Genomic DNA, 26586 nt, shown 5'->3' with positions numbered 1-26586 from the left:
TGATGGAAGTTACGCAAACTTGTACAGTTTCTTTAACAACATGGATCCGTGCCAAATGGCGCTGGTATCATCTGATAACAAAATTCATGGTCCAAACTGTCAAGATGCTTGGGAGGGAGTCAAAAGTAAACTTAACAAGATGGAGTAGGAGTATAAATACCAACTTAAAAATCAACAATAAGGTCAAACAAAAAAAGAAAACGTGTTTGAATGAATCCCCCTATATGTATGCTGTATTTTTTTTTTATTAAAACCAACAACCAAGAAAGTCAAATGTTGCTGTTTCTAAAAAACATCCACCTGATCCTGTTTTATTGGAAAACAATTGCAATGCACTCCAATGTTCAAATATAATCTTTACACCATAAATACACGGGATGGTTTAAAAAGAGTTTCTTTAATCCAACTCTAGAGAGGTGGTGGGGTTGTTAAATCAGCTGTTTTGATGAGCTCAAATGTGTGTTTCCCTGCACAAGCCAGAGTGCTCTTAATTAGTGGCTGTCATGGTTCCTGTCTGATTTGAGTGGCCAGATTTTTTAAACAAATAATCTCCCATCCAAAATGTCTAATTAATTCAAACTTGGAATTAACACAAAAAACAAGCTTGATTTAGATAATTGATATTCAAAATGAATCAATGCAATCCATCTCACCTACTACACAGAATGTGAAAATGTTTTTTTGTTTTTTGTATACCAAACCAAAAAAATGTTCAACACATGTTTTAATAGCCTAACTGAGAATAACACATTAAAGTCCCACTCCGACCGTCTTTTACAGAAAAACGTCCACTTGGTTTATGGTTTATCAATAATATTATATTATTAAAATGATCTTCTAAGGCCCACTCTGATCATCTTTATCTCATCTTGATCTATTTTAGAAGCATTCCCAGTTATTTATTACTTTATTATCATGCGATATTTAGCCCAAATTTAAAAGAAAAGTTGTTTTTGTTGTTTGTTTACTTTTTTAACTCGTCCTTGTCCTGTCCAACAGTTGAGGAAGCGGATCAGAAAGCCTCTTGTGTTGGACAGACAGACAGAGTGTATATTTGTATAAACCCCTCTTGTATTTGAGGCTAAGCTTTATTTATGATATTTATATTTGTATGCATTCCTTGTTGGACCGGACGGAAGATAAGAATAGAGAAATAAATAGAGTGGGATGTTAGAGATGGGGGATGAGGGGATAGAATGGAGGAGATGGGGCTGGGGGCAGTCGATAATGCAAAGTCAAAACGTAAGAGTGTCATAAGTAAATTGCATGACTTAGCATGACTACATCAACAAACAGTCTGCACACAACTATTTACAGATTGGAAGTATATTCATACATTTGTGATGGAAGATTTATCTCACAAGACTTATGCACACAGACAGGTGCACACAAGATTCGCATTACCAACCTTCTTGAAGAGGGGTGCAAAAACAATACCCATGCCCATATTTGTACAAAAGTGGATAAGCAGGTGGGTTGAACGAGTGTGTAGTTGTTGCAGAGCAGCAGTTAATTTAAAATGTGTCTCTGAGTTGTGGGCCGGACAGTTGGTGCAGAGTACGCTTGCCCCCATTTCTCATCATTCATCTGTTTACACGCTCTCCCTCTAGCTTACAGCCCCTCTCAACCACAACCTAAAATTAATGGTGCAACAAAAATGGTGAGCAATATTGGAGCCATCCAGCCATAAAGTTTTGAGCCAAATTTCAGCTCAGGTGAGGAAGATGAAGACATACATGGATCTAGTCATATACAAGTGGGTACATCAGATTGGAGCAGAGCTTGAGGCTTACTGTAGTGCCTTCTACATCAAAGCTACAACCTATTTCCAACAGCATATTTTCATCTGCTCCTTATTCACAATGATTTGAGTAAGGAAATTCAATTTTAACCCTAATTGTCTTTAAATATGTCCCCTATCTTCAGAAAAATGCCACAAGAAAGAACATGTTAAAAACACCAAAAACACAATTATAATAAGAGTGGCTCTTTACCAATGAAGTACAGATTCAACTAAACTTCACAGCATCTACTAAAAGTAAATTTAAGGAATTATTCAGATTATAGTACTCTGTAAATTTAAACTGTTTTCATTATGAAGATAAACACATTCATTCTAAACAATTTACAAATGATGATGTGGATTTAGCTTCAACAGCCCTGTTGTACATGATGAGCTGCCTTTTATAGCCCTCAAGAGTTTCATTTTTAATAATCTAACAAAAACAAATGCACAACAGTATTTTTGTAATTAAAATTATTTCTCTTATGTATTCAATTTGTGGTATTCATATTTATACATTTTTTGCAACTGTAGTTTGTTCCTTATGTCTTTCTAAAAATGAGAACTATACTGAAGTTGTTAATGCTCTTGGGGTAATCACTGACCTCAAAATGTAAAATGTGGTTGTGACACTATAGCCAAATGTACTCCAATTTTAAAATAAATTATCAAATATCATGTATTGAGTGAATTGTACTTTACAGGATTTTGCTCAAAAAAGTTAACAGAACTTGAATTTAATGTTATCTTTAAGCATCTAGTTAGTGGTTAATCATATTTTTGCACAGCTAAAACAGAAATAGCAGACAAATCATGTGGACTTTGACTAACAAGCGCTCAGACTTTAAAGGGCCTATTTCATGACAAATAACTTTTTGAGCATTTAGGTGTATAATGTTAATTCCTCACTAAAAACAACCCAAAAGCAACACATTGTGGATCGCCGATTTCCGGAGTCACCATGGAAACGCGTGAAGAAAAAAAGAGAGTGCTATACTTCAGTGAGAAAGAGTCTGAGATTTTAATGACGGCGTATGAAGATTATACGTCCATCAAAAAAGTAAAACGGCTACATCAGCAAAAGAAAGAGTTTCTGCTTGGAGAAAAATAACGGACAAAGTAAACGCATGAGCTTCTGATCTTATTTTCATTGTGACGCATACATATATAACTTATCCAACTTAAATCAATTCAAGAGGTAACAAGTAATTGAGTTACATTTATTCAACCTAATTTCTTATGTTTATCTAACTCAATCCTTTTTTTACAACTCAAATTTACATATATATTTATATATTAACTAACTAAATGTAATAACTCCAATTCAATTAAATGTTTTTCATCTCAATTTATTGTAATTTTTGAACTCTCATATATCTAAATTTGAGCCTGCAGATATTCTAATTTTTTTAACAGTAAAATGAATGAAATGTACCAGATTTGAATCATGTGTAGTTTACCACATCTCTGAACTTATCATTACATTTCTTCACAGTAAGGGTGCTATATAAACTCCTCATCCTCTCCTTCCCTCTCACTCATGGTGCAGAAAGAATTAAACATTGTAGGACAAATAACTAGGCAAAACACAGTAAAACATCTAAAAAACTAAACACATTTGGTCAAAAACCCACACTTAAACCCAAATCCGTCCAGACAGGCAAAAGGAATGGTATCCCACAATTCCTCGCGGTGCCGATCTAACAGCAGCACCAAAGTTACACCTACTTAATTGAATTAATTTAAATGAAAGTAAAATAACTGTCTGATAACTACGTGTTATTTTTAAGCTGACTTAACTAAAAATAATTGATTTATCTTAACTAAAGCAAATAATTAAGTTAGATCAAAGTAAAAAAGTTTATCTTTCCAACATCCATACGTGGTCTTATCACCCTCTCACGGTGGAAAATGTATTATCTGAGGTTCTTCATCCACTAAATCATCTTCAAATGGACACGCCATGCTGCTTCACCTCTCTGAAAACAAACTAACCTCAACTGAACCTGCTCCAGACCAGATTATTTTCAGAGCATGAGTTGCCATGGGAACTAAGCATACCCTGAAACATACCTCTGTTTTTGGAACCGAAAGCTGTGGTTGTACACTTCTTTAGCCTCAAACTTACCGTGGGAGCTAGCATAACCTGCTTTCTGGAATACCTCCAGGCTAGGTGACAGAAACATAAACATAAAAAAACTGGCCAGAACATGAGAAACACCACAATAAAAAGGTGGCACAACAGAGCAGAGCAGGATAGAACAGAAAACCAGACACTAAAATAGACTGAGGGTAATTAACTGAAATAAAGACAGCTGTGGATCATGATTTACCCAGAACTGGTGTGACAGACAAAGAGCAACTAATAACATGACCATAACATAACCAAATTAAACCACAAAACCCTTATACCATGGTTACCTACAAAATAAAAAAAACATTCAATCAATTTTTAATATTTTATTCTTGTTATTTTTCTTTAGATAGCTTTTTTAACAAAAAGTGGACAATTTGTTTCGTGGTACGGTGCGTTAAAGTACGTCAAAGAACATCAACCTATACAGCACTGCAAACAAGAAAGCTGGGAAAAAATTATATAATTTTACCGCTTACTAATTATGGTTTTGTAAAATAAAAAGCGAACATAAAAAAGGGCGGGCAGGGCGGGAAATGTGATCTTCCGATCAGAGGTTGACTGATCTACCTCTGCAACACGGCCACCCCACGATACAAAGAAAAAAATTGCCTACTACAAAAAAAACTTTTTAAAAATGATCACATAGAATCTCAAAATCTTTACACTTGTTCACACTGCAGTCAACAAACATGGGGTGTTTTTCATAAATGTGCTATCCTAGGCACTTTAACAATGGGAGTTGGGTCATCTAGACCCACTAGCATTGTGCTGAACCTTTTTTCTTCAATGATATGTGATCTTCACTGGTGTCCATGGATTACATGAAATCTTTCCACCTTTATCTACCTTTGCCATGGTAGGGAGAACATGTCAATGTAAGGGTGGGGTCATCTAAGATAGCACAAGCGTTAAATTGAACAGTACTGGGAATTTTTACAAGGCATGGTCAGATTACCTCACTTAATGTGGAAGCCCACAAATATGTTGTTACAGTGGATGACAGCAGATATGCTAGTATTTATAAAGCCTTGTAGAGCAGCAATAACATGTTCTGAACCCATGACCCTTCCACTTATTGTAATAAGAGCATTTCACTAACGAACAGCAGGGTGGAGGAGTAAGTTGGCAGCCTACTCTTTTGCCACAGTCACATTTGTCCTTTTATAAGCACAGTTCTGTTGAAGCCTTTATGCCAGATCACAGAAACACCACCAGTAAATGTCAAAAAATAAAACTATTGTCTTTCTTTTTAATAAAATTAACTTCCACGCTTAACATTTGTTTTCTATACTCATCTATTAATAAAAATGTGATGATTCTATTCCTTTATTAACATTTTATTTAGTAAGCTTTTCTTAAAAAAAAAAAATCATAAAACGTCCCACATGGAGTGGTTTTATTTTCCTGTCTACAGGAATGACAGGAAATCCTTTCAGGTCAACTCTGCAGCAACAATGTCATCTAAATTTGTGTTCAGGCCATCCTGATTTGTTGTACTTTGTTCTCCTTTAGCTTAATTTATAGTTTTTTCCAGGCACTCGGCCAAGGACGGCAGTTTACAAGAAAACTGTTTTATCTAAACACCAGATGATGGCTTGTTATAACTTTACAGTATGTGCTTAGATTCTCAGTGCCATGTGGGGCATGCAAAGGTCTTATTGGTACATAAATCATGAGCTTACGTGTGATTTATGGTTTTCCAATAAATGAACCACAGCAGAGATTCATGCTAAAAGCAAGAATTGTTTTCTTTTTCTTTATTATCTTATTTCCCAAGTAAGGACACATGTAGCCTTTTCCTCAACAAATACCCACATTTTTTTAAGATATAAACATATAAATAGTATCTTACTTTTTGTACAAGCTGCACTGTGCTGTTTTTTTTTCCCAGCAGGGCGGGTCAAGAGAAGTGAAGAAGAGTCAATGCACCGCTTGCCAAAAAAAGGCAAAATCGCAAGGTAAACGTATGTCTTTTTTTCAAGATCAAATTTAATAATTGGCTATTTTATGTGGTATATACATTTTTGAAAGAATTATAGGCCAAGGTTTTTATAGGCTAAACTGATCACAATTAAGACTAACGTTGAGGATCAGTAGCCTAAATTAAAGTGCTCGTGCTTGGCGGCCAATCGCTCACTAAGCTTTTTTTCAATCACATCCTCGGTAACTCTCATGAGGGCCTGGAGCTCTTTTAGGCTTGTAAATCTTCCACTCCTGAGTCAATCAATCAGTCAATCAATCAAACTTCATCCAGATAGCACTTTACAACAGCCACTGCTAAACCAACGGGTTTCCAATTTTTTTGGTATTCCAATTTATTAATGACTATAATTATTAAATCACTAAAAAGAAAAATTGCAAACAGTTCTGGGTTTACAATTTTCATCAGGAATAGAGGGAAATAAATGCAGTTTCCAAAAAATGTGAGTTATAATACTGAAAATACTCAGGCCACAAACTCCATTTTGATGCATCCACTTGTAGACAAATATCCATGTACATCTTCATTTTCCTCGTCTGAGATGGAATCTGGCTCAAAACTGTATACGGCTGGATTGCACCGATGTTGCTAGCCATTTCTGTTGCATTGCTAGGTGCAACAGAAATGGTTAGGTTAGGTTAGGTTAGGTTAGGTTAGGTTAGGTTAGGTTAGGTTGGAGTTCTGAGGGCCTGTAAGCAAGCAGGACAACATGTAAGCAGATAGCTCAGTTATGGTTGATGGGAAAGGGGGGTCAGGTTGTCTCCTGCCAACGGTCCTGCCCATAACTAAGGGGCAAATTTCTAATGAACTGCTGCCACTCTGCAGAAACGATGTCCAAGAAAACTACACGTTTTTTGATTTTGGCTAAAAACAGCAAAATCATAATTAAAAGATCACTGGGAATCTTCTTTCTCTTTCGGCTTTTCCCATCAGGGGTCGCCACAGCGAATCATCGTTTTCCACCTCACTCTATCATGGACATCTTCTACCCTAACAATAGCCAACTTCATGTCCTCTGTTAAGACATCCATATATCTCCTCTTTGGCCGTCCTCTTGCCCTCCTGCCAGGCAGCTCCATCTCCAACATCCCTCTACCAATAAATCCACTATCCCTCCTCTGAACATGTCCAAACCATCTCAGTCTGGCTTCTCTGACTTTGTCGCTAACACAGGCAACATGAGCCGTCCCTCTGATGTACTCGTTCCTTATCCTGTCTAACCTGGTCACTCCTAAGGAGAACCTCAACATCTTCATCTCCGCTACCTCCATATCAGCCTCTTGTCTCTGTCTCACTGCTACCATCTCTAACCCATAGAGCAGAGCTGGTCTCACCACTGTCTTGTACACCTTTCCTTTGAGTCTTGCTGACACTCTTCTGTCACACAACACTCCTGACACTTTCCTCCACCCGCTCCAACCTGCCTGCACTCGCCTCTTCACCTCTTTTCCACACTCCCCAACACACTGAACTGTTGACCCCAAGTACTTAAACTCCTGCACCTTCTCCACCTCAGCCCCCTGTAACCTAACGCTTCTACCTTGAACCCTCTCGTTCAGACACATGTATTCTGTCTTACTACGACTGACCTTCATGCCTCTTCTTTCCAGAGCAAACCTCCACCTCTCTAGCTGTTCCTCCACCTCTACTCTCCGCTCTCTACTCTCACTGCAAATTACAATGTCATCCGCAAACATCATTGTCCAGGGAGATTCCTGTCTTACCTCGTCTGTCAGCCTGTCCATCAGCATAGCAAACAAAAAAGGACTCAAAGCTGATCCTTGGTGTAGTCCCACCTCCACCTTGAACTCCTCTGTCTGACCTACAGCACATCTCACCACCGTCTTACTTCTCTCATACATGTCCTGAACTACTCTGACATACTTCTCAGCCACTCCAGACGACCTCATACAGTACCACAGCTCCTCCCTCTGCACCCTGTCATACGCCTTCTCTAAATCTACGAACACACAATGCAGCTCCTTCTGACCATCTCTGTACTTTTCCATCAACATTCTCAAAGCAAAAATGGCATCAGTGGTGCTCTTACGGGGCATGAAACCATACTGCTGCTCACAAATCTCCACCTTCTTCCTAAGCCTGGCTTCCACTACTCTTTCCCACTGCTTCATTGTGTGACTCATCAACTTTATTCCTCTATAGTTGCTGCAGTTCTGCGTGTCACCCTTGTTCTTAAAGATCGGGACCAGAACGCTTCTCCTCCATTCCTCAGGCATCTTCTCACTCTCTAGAATCCTATTGAACAAACTCGTTAGAAATTCCACTGCTGTCTCTCCTAAGCACTTCCATACCTCCACAGGTAGGTCATCAGGACCAACGGCCTTTCCGCTCTTCATCCTTTTCAGAGCCTTCCTAACCTCATCCTTTCCAATCTCTGCTACTTCCTGCTCCACAACAACCACATCTTCCTCCCTTCTTTCCCTGTCATTTTCCTCGTTCATCAGCTCCTTAAAATACTCCTTCCATCTTTTCTGTACACTCTCCTGGGTTGTTAGCACCTTTCCATCTCTGTCCTTAATCACCCTTATCTGTTGCACGTCCTTCCCATCTCTGTCTCTCTGTCTGGCTAGCCTGTACAAGTCCTTCTCTCCTTCCTTTTTGTCTAACCTGTCATATAGCTCATCGTAAGCTTTCTGTTTGGCCTTTGCCACCTCTCTCTTCACTCTACGCTGCGCTTCCTTGTACTCCTGTCTACCTTCCTCAGTCCTTTCTACATCCCACTTCCTTTTAGCCAACCTCTTCCTCTGGACGCATTCCTGTACTTCCTCATTCCGCCACCAAGTGTCTTTACCGTCTTTCCTCTTTCCAGATGACACACCTAGCACCTTCCTACCTGTTTCCCTGATAATCTCTGCTGTAGTTTCCCAGTCATCTGGAAGCTCATCCTGACCACCCAGGACCTGTCTCAACTTCTGCCTAAATTCCTCACAAGTTTCTTCATTCTGTAGCTTCCACCACTTGGTCTTCTTTTCTGTTTTCCCTCTCTTCTTCTTCCTGACCTCCAGAGTCATCTTACACACCACCATGCGGTGCTGTCTGGCTACACTCTCTCCTACCACCACTTTGCAGTCATTAACCTCTCTCAAATGACCTCGTCTACATAAGATGTAGTCCACCTGAGTACTCCTACCTCCACTTCTGTATGTCACTCTATGTTCCTCTCTCTTCTGGAAGTAAGTGTTGACTACAGCCATTTCCATCCTCTTCGCAAAGTCCACCACCATCTGTCCCTCCAGATTCCTTTCCTTCACACCAAACCTGCCCATCACCTCCTCATCACCTCTGTTGCCCTCACCAACATGCCCATTAAAGTCTGCTCCAACAACGACTCTCTCTCCTCTGGGAAAACTCTCTATGACCTCATCCAACTCACTCCAGAATCTCTCCTTCACTTCTAACTCACAGCCAACCTGTGGCGCATACCCACTGACTACATTCACCATCACCCCTTCAATTTCTAACTTTAGGCTCATCATCCTGTCTGAGACTCTTTTCACCTCTAGAACACTGTTTACAAACTCCCCCTTCAGAATCACTCCTACCCCGTTTCTCTTCCTATCAACACCATGATAGAACAGTTTGTATCCTCCTCCAATACTACGTGCCTTGCTGCCCTTCCACCTTGTCTCCTGCACACACAGTACATCTACCTTCCTTCTCTCCATCATGTCTGCCAGTTCTCTGCCTTTCCCTGTCATTGTGCCAACGTTAAGAGTCCCTATTCTCAAACCTATGTTCCTGCCTTTTCCCTTCTCTCTCTGGCCACGGACCCTTCTGCCTCCCCTCTTTCTTCGACCAACAGTAGTCAAATTTCCACCGACACCCTGTAGGTTAACAGCATCGTTAGCGGTCATTGTTAACCCGGGCCTTGACCGATCTGGTATGTCTAAAGTGTTGTGGATGATTTGCATGGTTATTTTGGCAATTTTTACGCCGGATGCCCTTCCTGACGCAACCCTCTCTGTTTATCCGGGCTTGGGACCGGCACAGAAGTAACTGGCTTGCAACCCCTGTGGCTAGATTAAGATCACTGGGAATGCTTTCACAAAAGAACAAAAGATGATCGGAGTGGGTCTTTAAAGGCCATGACTTTGTTGGGGTTGCCTATATTAGGCTAGAGTCTAAAATATATCTCCTATATCTGTGGCTATTTTATGTGAAACAAAACAAATGCAATAAGTCTACTTCATAGGACTGTTTTTTCAGCTACATTTATGTATAGGACACTCTTCTCATTCTGCAATCCATCTATACATTTGTAATATCGATTCAGTCAGGCTCTGTAAGAAACACATGGTGTCATTTGCTGTTTGGTGGTGTTATTACACATAACCAAACAATCAACTGTAGCATTGTAAACCCAGATGTTCATTTCACTGGGTCTTTATGTTCACATTGTCAAGTAATATTATAATAGTCTGTGAATAGACTTAAAAAAAAATCACTATGGATGGCTGATAGATAGCTCCACTGTTCTATTTTTCAATAAAGAAGCATAATGTCAGCATATTCTTTTTAATTTACCAGATAATGAAGCTAAACAATGACATCTAAATTGCCAAACAAAGTGTTTAGTTGCCTAAGGCACTCAAGCATTTACTGTTAAGTGTGCCTTTTCCATGTAGTTAAATTAAACTATTTTGTTCTCATTTCCGAAGATGAAAATGAAGTAAAGTAAAACCTTGCATTTGTTTTCAGAAATACATATGAATTCAAAGTAAACGGTTAGGTTGTGAATGTGCTAAAAGCATATTAAATATAATAGTATTTTGTACTAAAATAAGTTTTGACCACTTTGATTTAAATTAGAGTTTTAAAAAGTAAGATATTTTTAAATATAACATTTTTAACATCAGAGGTCAATTAGAAAAAAAAGTTCAGTGCATTAAATTTAATGTAAAACTTCAATTTAGCTAAAAGCAATGCCTCAGCTTTTCTTTATTTTTTGATTTTTAGTTTACTGTTACATATTATATTAATGTATTTTCCACACATTTTTGGTGTGTAAAGCAAAACAGAGCTTTTAATGTAGATGAGCAAAGAAATTTTTTATTTGTCTTTTAAAAAAAAAAGAAAAGAAAAAAGCTATCCTCCTTAAACAACTGAAGCTTTCAGCAAAGGTATTTTAATGATTGCATGTTATTTGCCACATCCTCTCATTGCACAAGATTAGGCAAACGCAAACAGCTGTTTTGGTTTACCAATGATGACTATCCACAATAAGCAGAAGGTAAACAGTACCAAACAATCCCATCACAGAATACTACATGCTGTTTGATGTTTCTGAGAAAAGTTGAGAGCTTTTCTTAGCTCCGTGACCAGCTTGTCACAGATTAAGTTGCAGGATTTTCCATCACACATACCGTATAACCCTTGAGGCTTTCTTCCTGTTTATGTGATTATGTCTCCAACTATGGTTGCAGCTGTACTATGTGGCTAAAAAGATTCCAGTTTGGCTCTAAAATCTAAGAAACTGAATGTTCATCTATTAAAAGATGTGGAATTACACAGAGCAGTATTCTTAAAATACTTGACAATAATGCTATATTATAGTCTAATATGTTGAGTGAGTCACTTATTGTGTTGTTGGCAAGTAAAAACCAGAACAGTGTGAACGCAGACTAGCACGGTCATAAGATGACAGAGGCAAATGTGTGACAAGCAAAATGTCACACATGCCCTGCAAAACACTGGGATTTGTTGAGGCTTTGCTGTGTAGCAGCAACTGTTACATGCAGTCCTTTCTCCAAACCCTGATGGGGTTAGTGGTTTGTATGGCCACTTCCTGACACAAGTCTTGATGTCTTCTTCATATCTGGTGAGATTTCTGTGGCAGAAATGGTTAAATCGAGTATAGTAGATGGTAAGCTCTTTCTTTCCCATAATGATATGGGGAAAGACTTCATTCTGTAGAAACATTGACAAAACACAGAGCAGCTTCACGACCCATCTTTTCTCGCAATGTGTTATACTAAAGCCCATAAGAGTATAGGACTGAGAGTGGATACACAATAGTAAATTAATTGGATTTAAAGACCCAATCCTATGTAGATTGTGTTTTTGGTCTCATAGCATTTTTGTCACGATGGAGGACATTGATAAATTAAGTTAAGATTAAACCTGTGTTTCTGAGTATTCCTTTATCCAAATTAGGCCTGCACAATTAATCGCAAATTTATTGTTATGGCGATTTCAAGCTGTGCAATATCCATATCGCAAAAGTCGGCGAAAATCGCAATAAATGGTAAACCTTAAATGCTAAAACAATCTTATAGCAACTTGAACTATTAAATGAATTGAATAAATCCCTTTATGCATTGACCAATCAGATGGAGCTCTTCACGTTGTTGACCAATCAGATGGAGCTTTTATGTTGTTGCCCTTTTATGATGTTGCCCTAGCTCCTAATTAGGCGAGGGTCATTTGGAGAATAATTTAAGGTATTTTTATTTTTATTAAACTTTTGCAGTGAAATGGAAATGTTTTTGTTGTTTTTGCTATTTGTTCATTTATTGCAAGTTATATCGTCATCGCAATATTGATCACTAATATCGCGTATCGTGAGTTTTCCTCAGATTGTGCAGCCCTAATCCAAATCATGATGAATGAGGAGCAGATGAAAAAAATGTCATTTGAAAAAGCTCTCAGTTGTGACATAGAAATGGGCGAAATGGGCGGGCCAAAGTCTCTTAGCTCCGCTCCGTTCTGATGCATCTACTTGTAGACAAATATTTACATTAACATCTTCATGCTCTTCGTCTGAACTGGAGTCTGGCTCAATACTAGCTAGCTCTAATATTGCTCAACATTTTTGTTGCACCGCTAATGTTAGCTTGGGGTTGTAAGGGGCTGGAAGCTAGCACAAGAGAGTGTAAACAAAGAGATGATGGGAAATCAGGAGAGGCTTACATCTGCGTCACAACTCAGAGCAGTCCTCCTGCAGCTCTGCAGGAACCATGTCTTAGTTAGAAAAGGCACAGGTGTTTTGTTTATTTTTTTGACTAAACTGGACAGTCATAATTAGAAGTTCACTAGGAATTATTTAAAAATAGATCATAATATGATTGGAGCGGGACTTTAAGCACCTAATTAACCAAACTCCTTTACTTTTAGGACAGTACCTTCTTTCATAAGTTGGCAAAAGTTGACAAAAAATAGTCACATGTCAAATCCTAGTTCAATATAAAATAAATAAACAAGCAGTACTTAAAAGGTTTAGACAATAGGCTAAATGAAATATGGGCACTAATAAGCTATTCATTATTACAAAATAGTTTCCACTTTAATGTGGGAAATTGTCTGATGTCACTCAAGTCAATAAGTATTCAACTGCATGTAGGTTATTTGTCCCAATGACTGGTGGGTGTTCTGCCAGTCATCAACACTTTGCTCTTTGTAATTCCCATACAGCACATGCATGTCAAGTCAATTCAGCCTCTTGCTCTTCAGGCTTGGACTAAACACATGATGTGTCATGCACTTCTTTCCCCTTTTAATTTGAGCCGACCTCAGTCATTGCCTATCGTTCGATCATAATGCAATCCTCAAAGCAAATTAGGTCATATCTGCAGCGTGGATCCACTCAATATGACATTTTATTGTGTGCTTTCTTCCCAGCTGAGCTGCTTCTCCATTTGTGCGCCACTTGTTTATCACAAGCTCTGTTTGTTTTAAATCCATAACAAAGAAGCTGGGTCATCAGCAGGTTTGGTTATCTTACCTTTACGCGCGATGCCGAGGCGTCCAGAGGTTCATCGTTTGGTTAGAATGAAAAGACGGTCGTTGAGTCACGGGTATTAAAGTCCGTTAAAGTGACCTCGGTGCGTTTAAATCCTTACCCTCAACAGACATGAGTGTTGACAGCTCTAAGTTAAGGGAATGACCTGCCAAACGAAGGGGTGAGCCCTGGCACATCACGCCACAGCTGTAGCTATTCCTATCTCCTCCTGTGATCCATTCACGTGGATTAGAGAAAAAAAAATCTGTTTGAAGAAAGCTGCCCGGGTTCTTCTCTGCGGGAAGTGTTGAGTCGGACAGAAATCCGAGAGCTAATGGAAGATAAAAAACGAATATCTGCTTGTATCCTCAAGGCGAGGCGAGGCGCCCGATGGATGAGGCATGACTGATGCGCGCTCCCGACAGATGAGACGCGCTCGCGAATCAGACTCCGAACAGCCGTGGGAGTAAACTGAGATGAGGAATAATTCATAAACAAAAAGGTCGATACCTGAACAGTGCTGGAGCTGCTCCTTTTCAACAGAAAAAAATAACCCTCTTCAGCGCCGGAATAAACCGCAGATAAGTTGAAGATGCTCCAAATCTGAAAAGACACTTACTGCGTTTCATTGTGTCCGATGAACTTGTTCTTTTCTCGTGTTGTTCATCCTTTACATGGGCCTTTGCACTGACATTATACGACTTGTTATGTAAGACTGTATCCCTGGATGGCTGCAGCGCTTTCCCCCCGCAGGGCTGAGGTTATCCAGTGAAGAATTAATAGGCTCTTCATGTTGGAGGAGCCACAGATCGGTCCCTGCTGCCGTGGTTTTGACTCCAGTTACGAAAATTATTTCGTTTAATGTTAGATTGTGAGCTGATTAGCGCATAGTCTCCTACCTCCCATTCATTAGAACAAACACTCAACCTGTTGGGAGGTGTCCATTCATGGTCAGTCTGTTCTGTGTTAACAGGGAAAAGAAAATTCCTGCTGCATCATTCCTACTATGGCTGGTTAGCCCGGTTTTCTTATCTTCCCTATTTTTCTTTTCAATTTCTAACCTTCACTGTTTAAAACCATTAGGTTTGAAACATTCCTTTTTTTGGAATTGGCTAGCGCTGTTCACTTCAGTCTCTAATAAATGTGAGTGATAGTGATATTTCTGTAGATCTTTTAGAAATATCGTTTGGTAAGTTGTGACTTTTGTTTGCCAATAAAATACATCTCCCATTTTGACATTTCTTAAAAGAAATACATTTAAAAGAAAATAAAAGAAAAAAGAAACCAATGAATTATTTTGCTTTATAAGTTCTGAGGAAAATAGCATTCATTTCAGCTGGAACTCCTCTCAAGTTGGCTCCCTGTCAATACTAAGAACACTTGAAGAAAGTCAGTTTTAAGTGTTAAGGACCCACTCTGAGAAAAATTGTGGTTTTGGTGTTTTTAATGTTCTTGTGACTTTTTTTTCTGATGAGGACATAGAAAATATGGGTCAAATTGCATTTTATAGTATTTCTTTTTTTTAATAATTGTGAATCAGGAACAGATGAAACAAGTACCGTTGGAATAAATGCCCAGGAGATATGCTGGGTGGGGCACAAGCTCCCTGTTCCTCTCCGTTCTAGCTCAAAACTGTGAGGCTGAATAGCCTCAATATCACTTGCCAACTTTGTTGGTCTGGTAATGTTAGGTTGAGATTTTGAGCAGCTGTAAGGTAGCGGTAGATAGTGTAAACAAAGGAATGATGGGAAAGTAAGGCAGGCTCACGCTGCGCCAACAGTCCCGCCCACAACTCAGAGGCAAAATTTTAAATGAATTAATGCTGCTCTGCAGGAACTGTCACAGAAAACCACTCAGGTTTTGGAAATTTGGCTAAAAATGCCAATCATAATTAAAAGACCACTGGGAATGCTATGACTATAGATCAAAAGATGATTGGAGTTAGCACTGCTTTCTGCAAGATGACTTTTGGATATCATTAATCTTTGGTTTGGCTTGCAGCAGCAAACATATTCAACTAGACGAATTTACAAAAAAGGTAAAAGTTTGATGTTTTTCCTACCTGTTGGGTCTGAGTAAAGGCTTATTTTATTATAATTATGTAAAAATACAAGTGGAAAATAAGATTAAGCTCAAGTTTGGGAAATAGTCAGGGACCAGGAGGAAGGAAGAAGTCACTGAAGGCTCCACCATGCAGTGCCAGCATGATTCTTCTCCTGCTGTCAGCTGCAACTCACATCGCATTTATTCAAACACACAGGCTCCCTAATACCTAATCCCATTTGAATGTAATTTTGTTGCGCTTTTTCTCTTCTTTTTCACTGCCTCTTAGAATTGCTACCTCTGTGAGAATATGAGTGAGGGGAACATATAGCATGGCTTTCAAAGCCTGGTTCTGCAGAAAAAGATTCCTGGTCTAACAAAGAACTTATCCTTGTTTCTCTACAAAGAAAGCCTTGCTGGATCCAAGTCTCTATACATGCCTAGTATAAATTGTATCATACTGTATTAGATATTCAGGGTAGGCTTTTAAGCAACAGAACCTTATGCTGAGGACGTTAAACAGAAGCATTTGAACTGCCCGTTTGTAGCTTGGTTGGTCATGGGTTCAGTTCCCTATAAATGTGCACACTTTTCAAATACCTGTGTGTGAGCTCTAGTGTTAAACCAGACTCTGCTGGTAAAACATAACAGACAAGACAATGTGATAAAGGTCAATTGCCTATAAAGAGGAGCGGCATTTTGAATAGCCCTTCACCTGGAAGCATTGTGAGCATTAAACACAGCTATGATTCAGATGCAAAACCATGATCAGGAGATGTAAGATCATGTTTTGCCCTCATTCAATATTCCTTTGCGCTGATGATGAAAGCAGCTTAACATGCAGCCTGCATTGGGTTGTGTATTGAAATGTATGTATGCTGCAGGTCATGAGTGCAAGCAGGAAAACCTGCATTTCTGTTTCTACCTGCAAAAGAAACTAGAACAGATGTATTTTTTTTCTGATGTCATCTGTTTTGTTTCAAGTCCAATGCTCTACATAAGTTACTATGGCAACCATAGACCATCTCCTATTTTCCAAGCAAAAAGTCCCCAGCAGAAATGGCTAAAGAAGGTGATGAACATTTTTGGGAGTAATTGAAATTTAAACATATTGGTGAATATAGTCTGAAAAAACACAGTAGGGATGTAGATTTACACATGCTTTTCAATGATCTCATATTTCCCAGAAGTCTTATCTTTTGAAATACATGATGTTGTCCCTGTATTGTGTTCTCCCTCCCTGTGCTCTTCTTCCCCCACAAGATGCCTCCACTTCACTGGGGTTAAAAATAGATTTATCCCCCTGGTACAGATTGGGCCTAACTTTATTTTCATGGGAGAAATGAAAAGCGCACACACACACTCTGCACTGGCTTGAGTGGCAATGGGAAAAATAACCTTTCAGACCTAATGACAAGCCCTCTTCTGACCATGTAGGAAAAGGAGCAAACGGCCAAGCAAAAAGATTCAGACCTGTGTCGCTTTCTGTATGTCATTTAACTCATTCACCTTGGGTTTTGATCTCACTTGAGTTCATCTGTAGATCTAAGTCTTTTCTCAGCTCCTGACAAATTGGGCTGTTGTTTGAGAGTGTCACACTACAATGATTCACATAATCAAGGAAAAATCTCCTTAAGGCAAGTCATTACACACATATTGATGTCTCTCTGATTGCGGCCTAATTTGAGCACACATTGGGTCTTTTTTCCCCACTTTGTTGTTTCTTTTTTATCATCAGTTTTGGTTGGGAGAAGAGAAGAGATGAAGGAGGGAAAAATAGATTGAGTGAGTAAGATGGCAACATTGCAAAATAATGAAGACAGATGAGAGCATGACACAGGGCTGTAGTCAGTGTGACTGATATGCAGGGGAGGACAGAGGAAGGGGTGTGTGAGGCAGGGAGAAGGATGTTAGCTGAGTCAAAACCCCTGAGCTGCCCTGATTCCTCTGTGAAGACACAGTGCTGAAAAGATGGATGGCATGTGCCCTCTCTGCCAAGACATGCACAAGACCATGACATCACCATCAAACTGGCAAGGACACGAGGTGAGAGCTTCAGACTCACGCTTGGATCTTTATTCATTATTAATCACTCACTTATTCATCATTTCCCCTGTGCTCGGAGTATCACTCTGCTCTGACATCACCGCTGAGTATTTCAAGTTAAAGATGGTCTGCAAACAAACAGTCCCCCCCTCCCCCCTACAAGCTGCCACTATGACAGATATCAGGAATGCACTGTAAACTTTGGTGATGCTAGTTAACACTAGTGAGGTGGCATTAGTAAATACCCTATGGTATACACTGAGAACATTTTGCCACAAAACAAAGTGTGAACACTCAATTATAAATATTTTGTACAGGGAAAAGTGAACATGCTGGTGCATAACAAGGCAAAATAAACTAAAAATGAAATTTTGCAAAAGCATTTTGGGTCCTACGTGAGAAAAAATCAAATAGTTTTAAAACAGCTTTGTAATTTTTCTATTCATTTTAAAGACCCACTCCGATAAAAATTGTGTTTTTTGTGTTTTAAACGTGTTCTTGTGGCATTTTTCTGATGATTAAGGACATTTATCAAGAAAATTAAACCTAAAATTGTGTTTCTGAGTATTTCTTCATTCAAATCATTGTGTATCAAAAAAAAAAAATGCTTTTGAAAAAGAACGTATTTGTGACGTTAACAATACGCAGGGTGGGTTATGAGCTTCTTGCTCTGCTCCATTTTAACGCCTCCACTACATTCATGCAAGCCTTCGTTTTCCTCGTTCTGGCATCTAGCTCAAAACTGTAAGGCTGGACAACTCCAGTTGTGGGCGCCGTTTTTGTTGCACCAGTAATGTTAGGTTGGAGAGCTCTCAGCAAAGGAAGGGAAAGGGATTTCTCAGCACCAACAGTCCCTCCTACAACTCAGAGGCAATTTTTCCAATGAACTACTGCCACTCTGCAGAAAGTAAATCCTAGAAATCGACACAGGTTTTTTTTTTTTTTTTTGATAAAAACTGTATAGTCCTTAATTAGAAGACCACTGTAAACACTTTTATAATAGCCCAAAAGATGATCGGAGTGGGTCTTTAATTCCATCCTATCGTATCCATGGTGTGGAATCAATATAACATCATTGCAGGTTTTTCCTTCGTTATAGTTGTAGTGTCACTACTGTCGGTTGTCTGCCAATCTCTTTGCCTTGGCTTGGAGGTAGCGTGCATTGCCTTCTTCGAATCGCCTCTGCTCTTCCTCTCCTTTGATCTGAAGAGAGCAAACACAAAAGATTTGTTTTCAGACTTGCTGGCTGTCAATACACACTGTTCTGGAATCTTTCCTGAGCTGTTATTATATTATTCATGCAAATGAAGCTCTGATCCAATTTACCACAGCGTGCAGTTGCTATTATCATTAATCTTCCTGACTAAACACAGAACAGATCATTAAAACCTAAAAGGAGCCTTCATTGTTATCATATGCTAAATACTTTGAAGAATGTAAAAAAGTAAGTTCAGTGGAAGCCACAATGTGATTTATCATATCTGCAGAGTATCAATTATATGCATCCGTTAAAAGATCTTTTTCAACAGCCCAAAGCTTGACAAATGGAGTTTTCCTTAAAGCAAATGCTTTGTTGGGGGCATCACTGTCTTGTGAGATAAAAAAACTATTATGAATAAACATTCATTCATTCATCTTCTTCTGTTTTTTGTCCCTTTCAGGAGCCTATCCCGGCCACTTGTGGGCGAAGCCAGGGGACATCCTGGACAGGTTGCCAGTCTGTCGCAGGAATAAACATGTAGACATATATAGACAAATAAAGAATTAGGCAGCAATTGCAGGTGTTGCTAATGTTTTAAGTATTTTTTACATTGCAATTACTTGAATGTAAAGTGGACGGAGTCTATAGTCTTTCTGTACATTTCCCACAAATTTCCCTCTCATTCCTGCGCCATGGCATAGAAATGCAAATTAAAGGTAAGTATCATGTGGCATCCAAAGAAGTTGCCCAATCAAAAGTCAGTGTGGGTGGACTATTGCCCAAAACAGCCTGAAATATACACCATTTGCCTTTTTTTTAAGTCAAAATAAAATATTTTTCAAATTCTTTTCTATCTTGCTATACAGTGATAGTCACATTCACCCACGCGCACACACATTCACACACTAATGATGGCTCTGTTGCCCCACTGCTGCCAACCTCAACCACCAGGAGCAATAATTGATTCAGTGTCTTGTCAAAATTAAATTGAATTTACAAAAAAAAAAAAACAGTTAAAAAAAGGCATGATGTTGTCTCTTTTAGAGTGTGTTGAAGATTTTTTGTCATTTGATTCAGCTTGGTGGATCAAGCATTTACTTGTTAGACAGACTACCCTAAAACATAAAAGTAACAGTATGGTTATTGGGGTGTTTAACTCCATGCCTCGAGGGCCAAGCCTCCTGCTGGTTTTCCAGAAACCCTGCCTTATCTGCTGTTGATTACCTGGGTAAGGAGCTTCAATGGCAGGTTGGTTGGAAAACATGTAGGACACCAGGCCTCAAGGTCTGGAATCAGAGACCCCTGGCTATGTTAGAGCTTAATGTAGAAACTGATCAAATTTTCAGATGGCTACAGTACAAATAAATTAATGTCCAAAGGGAAGCCTCTTCGTTGTTGAGAGTACCTGCACCTGGGAGACAGAGCAGCAAAGTAGGTGTGACACATCTTTCTTCATTGACAAATCAGGATGGTAAGCCTGACAGAAATATCCTGGCACGAACAAGCCATGAGGTTTTAGCTCAAAAGAGCCCATGCAGCATGATCACAACACCAGCGATAAAACGTCAGCCAAGGACAGGTTCAGGAATATACAATTACACTATTAGTTTGTGCAAAACCCGCTTATATAACACACAACATGTTTCTGAGCCAGTTATGCTTTTGCTATTCAGCCGAAAGTAATTGATAGTTCCAGTTCATTGATTTAAAAAAAAAAAAAAAAAAAGAGTCAAAGTTTCAACATGGTTTCACCTTTCATAATAGATTATTGCATTAAATCTCCTCTAATTAAGTCTTTAAATAAATTTGCAATAAATCTTTTTTTGGGTATTAATAAAAAAATTATTATAGCAAAACTTCCATTGGGAATGATGGTTGCATTTTATTCAATATACAGTAAATGCCATCCCTCCACAAAAGGCAGGAAAGTCTAAAGCCATGCTAAAGGGTAGGTGGCAATACATATATATCAATATATCAGTATTGGATATTGACATATCCATTTTGTCAATACTTTTTTTTGTTTTGTATAAATCTTTGATGCTCCACCAGTTTCACACTTAATCTTAAATAAATAAGTAAAAAAAACAGGACAACATACTGGATCTTTGCCTATATGTCCAACTCTTACACTTAAATTAAGTATAGAATCTACTTTACTATATCTGATAATAGTTTCTTCAACATCAATACAAAATATATTTAACATATTCATTACGAATAATACTATTGGCCGGGGGACCTGCAGCTATCCATCAAAATGACATACAGGACTACAGCCTGTTCCCAGGCCCTGTTAAAGAAAGCCATGCAATATTCATACCCTTTATGAATTTTCCCAATAATCAGTGGCCAAGAGCTCTTTCTACCTGCCAAATTGCATTGTGAGAATTTAAATCATTAAAGCCCACAAAGTGGGATATATATGTATATATTTATAGAAAATCAGAAAAGCTTTTTAAGGCAGACATCCCCTCAGTTCTGGAAGTATGAAGAAATAAGTTATTCCAGGAAGAAAGAAAGCCAAGACAAAAATTGGAATACTTAGAAAACGTCCACACAACTCATCCCTAAATAATATCAAGTCTAATAAAGATTCCAGGAATGTCATCGATAGTTTTTTTTTTTTTTACTAATCTGCTGCAAATGTGTCCCAGTCTTTGTTCTTCATTTTGGGACTGCCACCCTTTTAAACTAAACAATTAAGGAAAATAGGACTTTCTATATTGTTACTGGCTCATGTTTTGATAACTGTGATAAAAAGAAACCCATTTTTATTTGGTCAAAAATATTGTATACTAGGAGCTAAATATCATCAAATGCCCCAAAACAACAGATGCTTCACCTCTGGCTGTCAATTAGTGGAGCAGTTCAATGGAATGCAGCAGAATAAACTGTGGAACACGGACAAAGCCTGGAGAGAAATCTTGCTCAAACAATGCCGACAAAATGCCAGGGGGGTTCTTTTGTGTTGGCAGGACACATTATGAGGGTGGCCATGGGGCATCTACTGCACTGCCAAATGTCACTGTCTCAAAAGTAGCATAAAGCTGTTAGCAACTGGCTCTGGACAAATACAAGCCATCTGGGCTCACAAGAGTCTTGATAGCAACCTCCTCTATTGAATGATTCTTTGCAATAAAAGAAAAATATAAATGTAAAATATACATTTTCTTCCCTTTTTCATATTTTTAAACTACCACAGTAACATTACATCACTGAACTGCTTTGCTCGCTAATTACTGCTTGGAAAAATATTTTTTGTCTTTATTTCCAGGTATTATCTTGAGTTCTTTGCCTCACCTGAGATTCAGTAACAGCACAGATGCGTGTTTGCTAATGGGGTATGGCAAAAATGAATAAACATCGACTTTTTACTGAGCTTGACTTTGACTACTCTCCAAAGTTTGTCATCTTTTGGGGTCATCTCAATCCCTCCTCCATGATTCAAACATTTGGCTTAAGTTTGATGGATGCACTCTTGACCCAACCCACTGCACTCACCAGACTTTGGACTTCTGTATGGAAAAGCTCCAAAGCAGTTCCACGTGGTTGAAGTAACTCATAGCATCAATTAGTTTCCAGCAGTCTTCAATCCACTAACCAGGTCCTACTCTGATTTGCTTAGAAATAATTCAAGATCAGACGTGTCACATCCTTTGTAACAGGGGAGGTGTAGCACATCCCTTTTTCTAAGTTTGCCAGAGGCTGGAGCAAAGAATTATCTGTATTTCAGCAACTTTCTTAATTTGCTAGACTTGGACACATTTTTTTTTTTAAAACAAGACATTTTAAATTTTGCGGAAAAAAACCCAAAGATTCTCATAATTTAAGGGGTTCATAATAAAAACAAATGCAAACGTTTTCTATCCCATTTCCTCTGAAAATTTTAAGTTTTGGCTAATAAACCGAAACTAATAAAGGACTCAGTTTTATTTATGGGAATATTATAGTTAAAAACCTACAAATATTATTTTTTTAAACAGATACTTTGATAAAAATACGAGTAGAAAAAAGAACACTGGTCTCTGTGGATTGGGATTTTGACTGCCTGAGCCTATTTTGACATAAATGCACCTGCTAACCCATTTCTGATTGTCTTAAATGGGAAGCAGCTACAAATAAATCAATTCCACTCCAAGAGGACCACAAGAGGTTGCCATGACAACTGGCCTTGTTTTATGTTAGGGGAAGGGTGCTGAGCTCCTGCCAAAGAGGGGGAAGGACATAGAAGATGAAAGATGGAGGAGGTCTGAAGAAAAGAACGTAAAAGAAGGATGAAAGTAATGGTGAGGACACAGGCCAGAGGAGGAAAATGTAAACAGAGCCAGAGGGGAAGAAAAATGAAGAGATGAAAGGGAAGCGGGAAGAGGGAGATAGAGTAGAAACCACCAACAAAGTAAAAAACTAATGAATAGAATGTCAGAGTAAAAAAGACAAACCTTCTGTCTGGATACCATAATATGCTCATATAAATGAGTATTTCATTTTGTTAAAACATGAATAGAGTTTTAAATAACAATTACACTTTCATTTAGATCCCCACTCGATGCTTAGCTCAGTTAAGTGTAACACTGCGGCATCTTTCCAGACTATATTGGAAACAAATACTCTAATTTATTTTTGAAATATGTTACAATTTGAAAAAAGAACATTGATTAATGATGCCTATAATAGTCCTGATTATTTCCATATCAGAAAACTATTTATGATTTCAGTGGTTTTAAGGGGACCCCCTGCAGGGCATTCCCTGTCATCTTTTCTGCTCATTCTGTCCTCATGCCCTATTTCAGCCTTACTGACAGTAGGCTTAATTTAGCTTCAGTCCATCTATTACCCCCCACCACACACACACATACTACATTCATACAGTCCCCAGGCCCCTGCTGTGCTAAAAAAAAAGAAGATCTAAAGATAGTAAATGCAGTGAGTTCATTGAAGAGAAACCAAGGAAAAGGGAATGTGGGGAAAAGCACCTGCAGACTAAAATAGCACAGGCAGACCTTTCGATCCGTCTATTTATAGACAACAACTGGGGCAAAATCTGCAGCGGTGCCATGAAAATTTTATTAGTTAAGGTCTAGCAGTTGCTTTTAGCTTCTAGGATGGTGTACTGTGCAAGAAACAAGATATGTGATGATTGCATCCATAAAAAGTGGAGAATGATTTAAAGGAGCATAATAACATTCTCATTATTGTCTTCAAAAAAATATTCATCAAGTAAAACCTATGTGCTTTTTGAGAGGAGCACAGAAACATGGGGTGAACTGTCATCCTGCAGATACCAAGCACACATGGTTTCCTCAGTAAATTGCTTTATGTTGATTCGTGAGGCACATGCTGAAAAGAACCATATTTGATGGGTAGAAGAAATCATTGGTAAAAGCAACTATCCATGATGAGACGTTTGCACTAAAGAGTTTAATACATCTGACCAAAGCTATACTTACAAGAAACAGCAATTGAAGTGCATTTGTTGATTAATAAAAAGCCACATGATTTATAAAATAGAGACCCAGATAAAACTTTCATCCTATGAAGTAATAACTGATTAACATCCTGTTTCTATAACCTCACACATTTCTTCCATTGTGTAAGCCAACGTTTTTATGTACCTTTATGTATAATTTATTTATTTAGTTTTAGTCGTAGACTGTCACCATGGATTAAATATGAGTGTTGTCTAGGGAAGCACTTTTTAAAATGTCATTGTACCTGTAACAATGATTAATAAAGATCTCTTCTTTTCTGTTTTTAGTAAACTGCAAAATTTGTGTTTAATCATGTCTGATTTATCCAAGTCTAAGGCCTGAAATACAAATACTTTTAGTTTTGTTTGTGTTTTAAGCCTAAATGTTGCTTTTTACAAAGCTGAATGATTCAAGTTTCCACCATTCATGTCATTTTTTTAAATTTGTAACGTAAAGCAGAAATTCTCAAGAAAATTACATCCACATTTAAAAAAATAAGTTAAATAAAAAAATACTAAATGTTTTCTTCAGCATTAGGACTTTCTGAAATGTGATTCCCATTATCAAAGTTTTTATAATCTTTTGTCTATCGTTTTTATTAAAACTGTGTCACTTTCAAAATCACAGCACACATAAATTCTAAATCTGTTTTGATCAACCCTCATCTTTCTCTCTCACAGATGCAATTTTGTCCTCTGACATGTGCGGCCCACTCACACATGCAGGGCATAAAAAAAACGGTCTGCTTCTCAGACACAAAAACATAGAGCTTTTTTTGTATCAGCCCAAAATGTTCTCTTTTTGTATATTTTCTCTTATGGAGCTGATAAAGACACATACGGCTCTATGAAAATATTTTGAGTGCAGAGAATGCTTTTTATAAGCAACAGAGATATGTTTTACCGAGGGACAGAGATACAATGGGCAAACTAAATGCATGGGTTGTAAAAGGGTTTAGATCTGTGGGTGGTGTCGACTGTCTTGGCAACTAATAATGATGACTTCTGGCTGTGTTATAAAACAGGTTATGTCTAAAGTGATTCAGCAGCTGGCTGCCATCATATTTAACTCCATATGGTGACATCACAAACAAAAGAACGTCATGTGTTCTGTGGTCCACTTGGTTTGTGGTCTATTCCAAATAGTTTTGTTTTCAAAGACCCACTCTGATCAGCTTTGGAGCTATTTTTAGTGTTCCCATAGTCCTTTTTCTATGATTCTTCTGTTTATAGACAACATTTTAAAAAGATGTGTCCTTCATAGTTTCTCCAAAGTGGCACATTAGAAATTTGGCATTGTTTCAGTTGCCATGGAAAAAGATCACTCACTACCCATCCTCTATCTGTTTACGCATTCTCCCACTAGTTTACAGCCCATCAAAACCCCAACCTAACATTACCAGTGTAACAAAAATAGTGAGCAGTATTGTAGCTATCCAGCCGTACAGTTTTGAGCCAGTCGCCAGTTCAGAAGAGGAAAATGAAGACGTACATGGATCTATTCATCTACAAGCAGATGGATCAAAATGGATTTTAACATGTGTCTTGTCAAAGTAGCTTCTATGGCACACCTACAAGCTTTTTCTGATGGCGTTTTTGCATCTGCTCCTTATTCACAACGGTTTGAATGAGTGACTACTCTGAAATCCAACTTTAATCCTAATTTTCTTTTTATATGTTCTCCATCATGAGAAAAATGCAGCAAGACTATGTTTTAAAAAAACACACACACCAACATGCTTTTTATCAGACTGGGTCTTTAGGAAAAAAGGGTCTGGGTTTTTATGGGTCAAAATAAAATCTTTGTATTTTGACTCGGAACACCTTGAGACCAGGATAGATCTGTAGGCTTGACTCAATTGGGCACAATCATTTGGTTTGATTAATTTGTCACATTGCATTTTTGAGAGTAAACCAAACTGAAAAATATTTTGCACTGATAAAGCATATTTTTTGGAGGTACAGCATTTCTAAAAATAACAACTGACTATTAAAAAAATTAAATCTGGTCTTGTGATCATATATTCCACCAAACCCCCACACTGTTCTTCGTCTGCTGACGAGACATTTCAGAACTTTTTTTTCTGCTATCCACAGGAATAATCAAGGTATGCAAATTGCACCAGCCAATAACTATAATGTGCTGACTTAAACAGATGGCCAGTGTGCAACGGGTTTGCATAACAA

At 38.3% G+C, this 26586-nt stretch overlaps 2 protein-coding genes across 5 annotated transcripts in view; both read right to left on the bottom strand.

Moving 5' to 3' along the window:
- gpr153 (G protein-coupled receptor 153) overlaps positions 1-14863 on the bottom strand; it is a 48396-nt gene extending 33533 nt beyond the window's left edge. Inside the window, exon 1 of one of the 2 annotated variants that reach the window (XM_020704522.2) lies at positions 14259-14863. The gene's annotated coding sequence lies outside the window, so the exon portion shown is untranslated. Of the gene's footprint in view, positions 1-13642; positions 14238-14258 lie in introns of those variants that run through there. The other variant, XM_011476896.3, reaches the window with a different exon arrangement.
- A 3449-nt stretch (positions 14864-18312) lies between these two features.
- Positions 18313-26586, bottom strand: part of acot7 (acyl-CoA thioesterase 7) — a 47178-nt gene continuing 38904 nt past the window's right edge. For all 3 annotated transcript variants that reach the window (XM_004070356.4, XM_011476895.3, XM_011476894.3), the window contains one exon: positions 18313-18931. In XM_004070356.4, coding sequence (XP_004070404.1) covers positions 18839-18931 — 93 coding nt within the window. In that variant the 3' untranslated portion in view covers positions 18313-18838. The remainder of the gene's footprint in view (positions 18932-26586) is intronic.

This window comes from Oryzias latipes, chromosome 7, assembly GCF_002234675.1.
Source record: "Oryzias latipes chromosome 7, ASM223467v1".
NCBI classification, from domain to species: domain Eukaryota; kingdom Metazoa; phylum Chordata; class Actinopteri; order Beloniformes; family Adrianichthyidae; genus Oryzias; species Oryzias latipes.
Note: the sequence above shows the minus strand (reverse complement) of the source record. Positions and strands in the feature narration are given on the sequence as shown.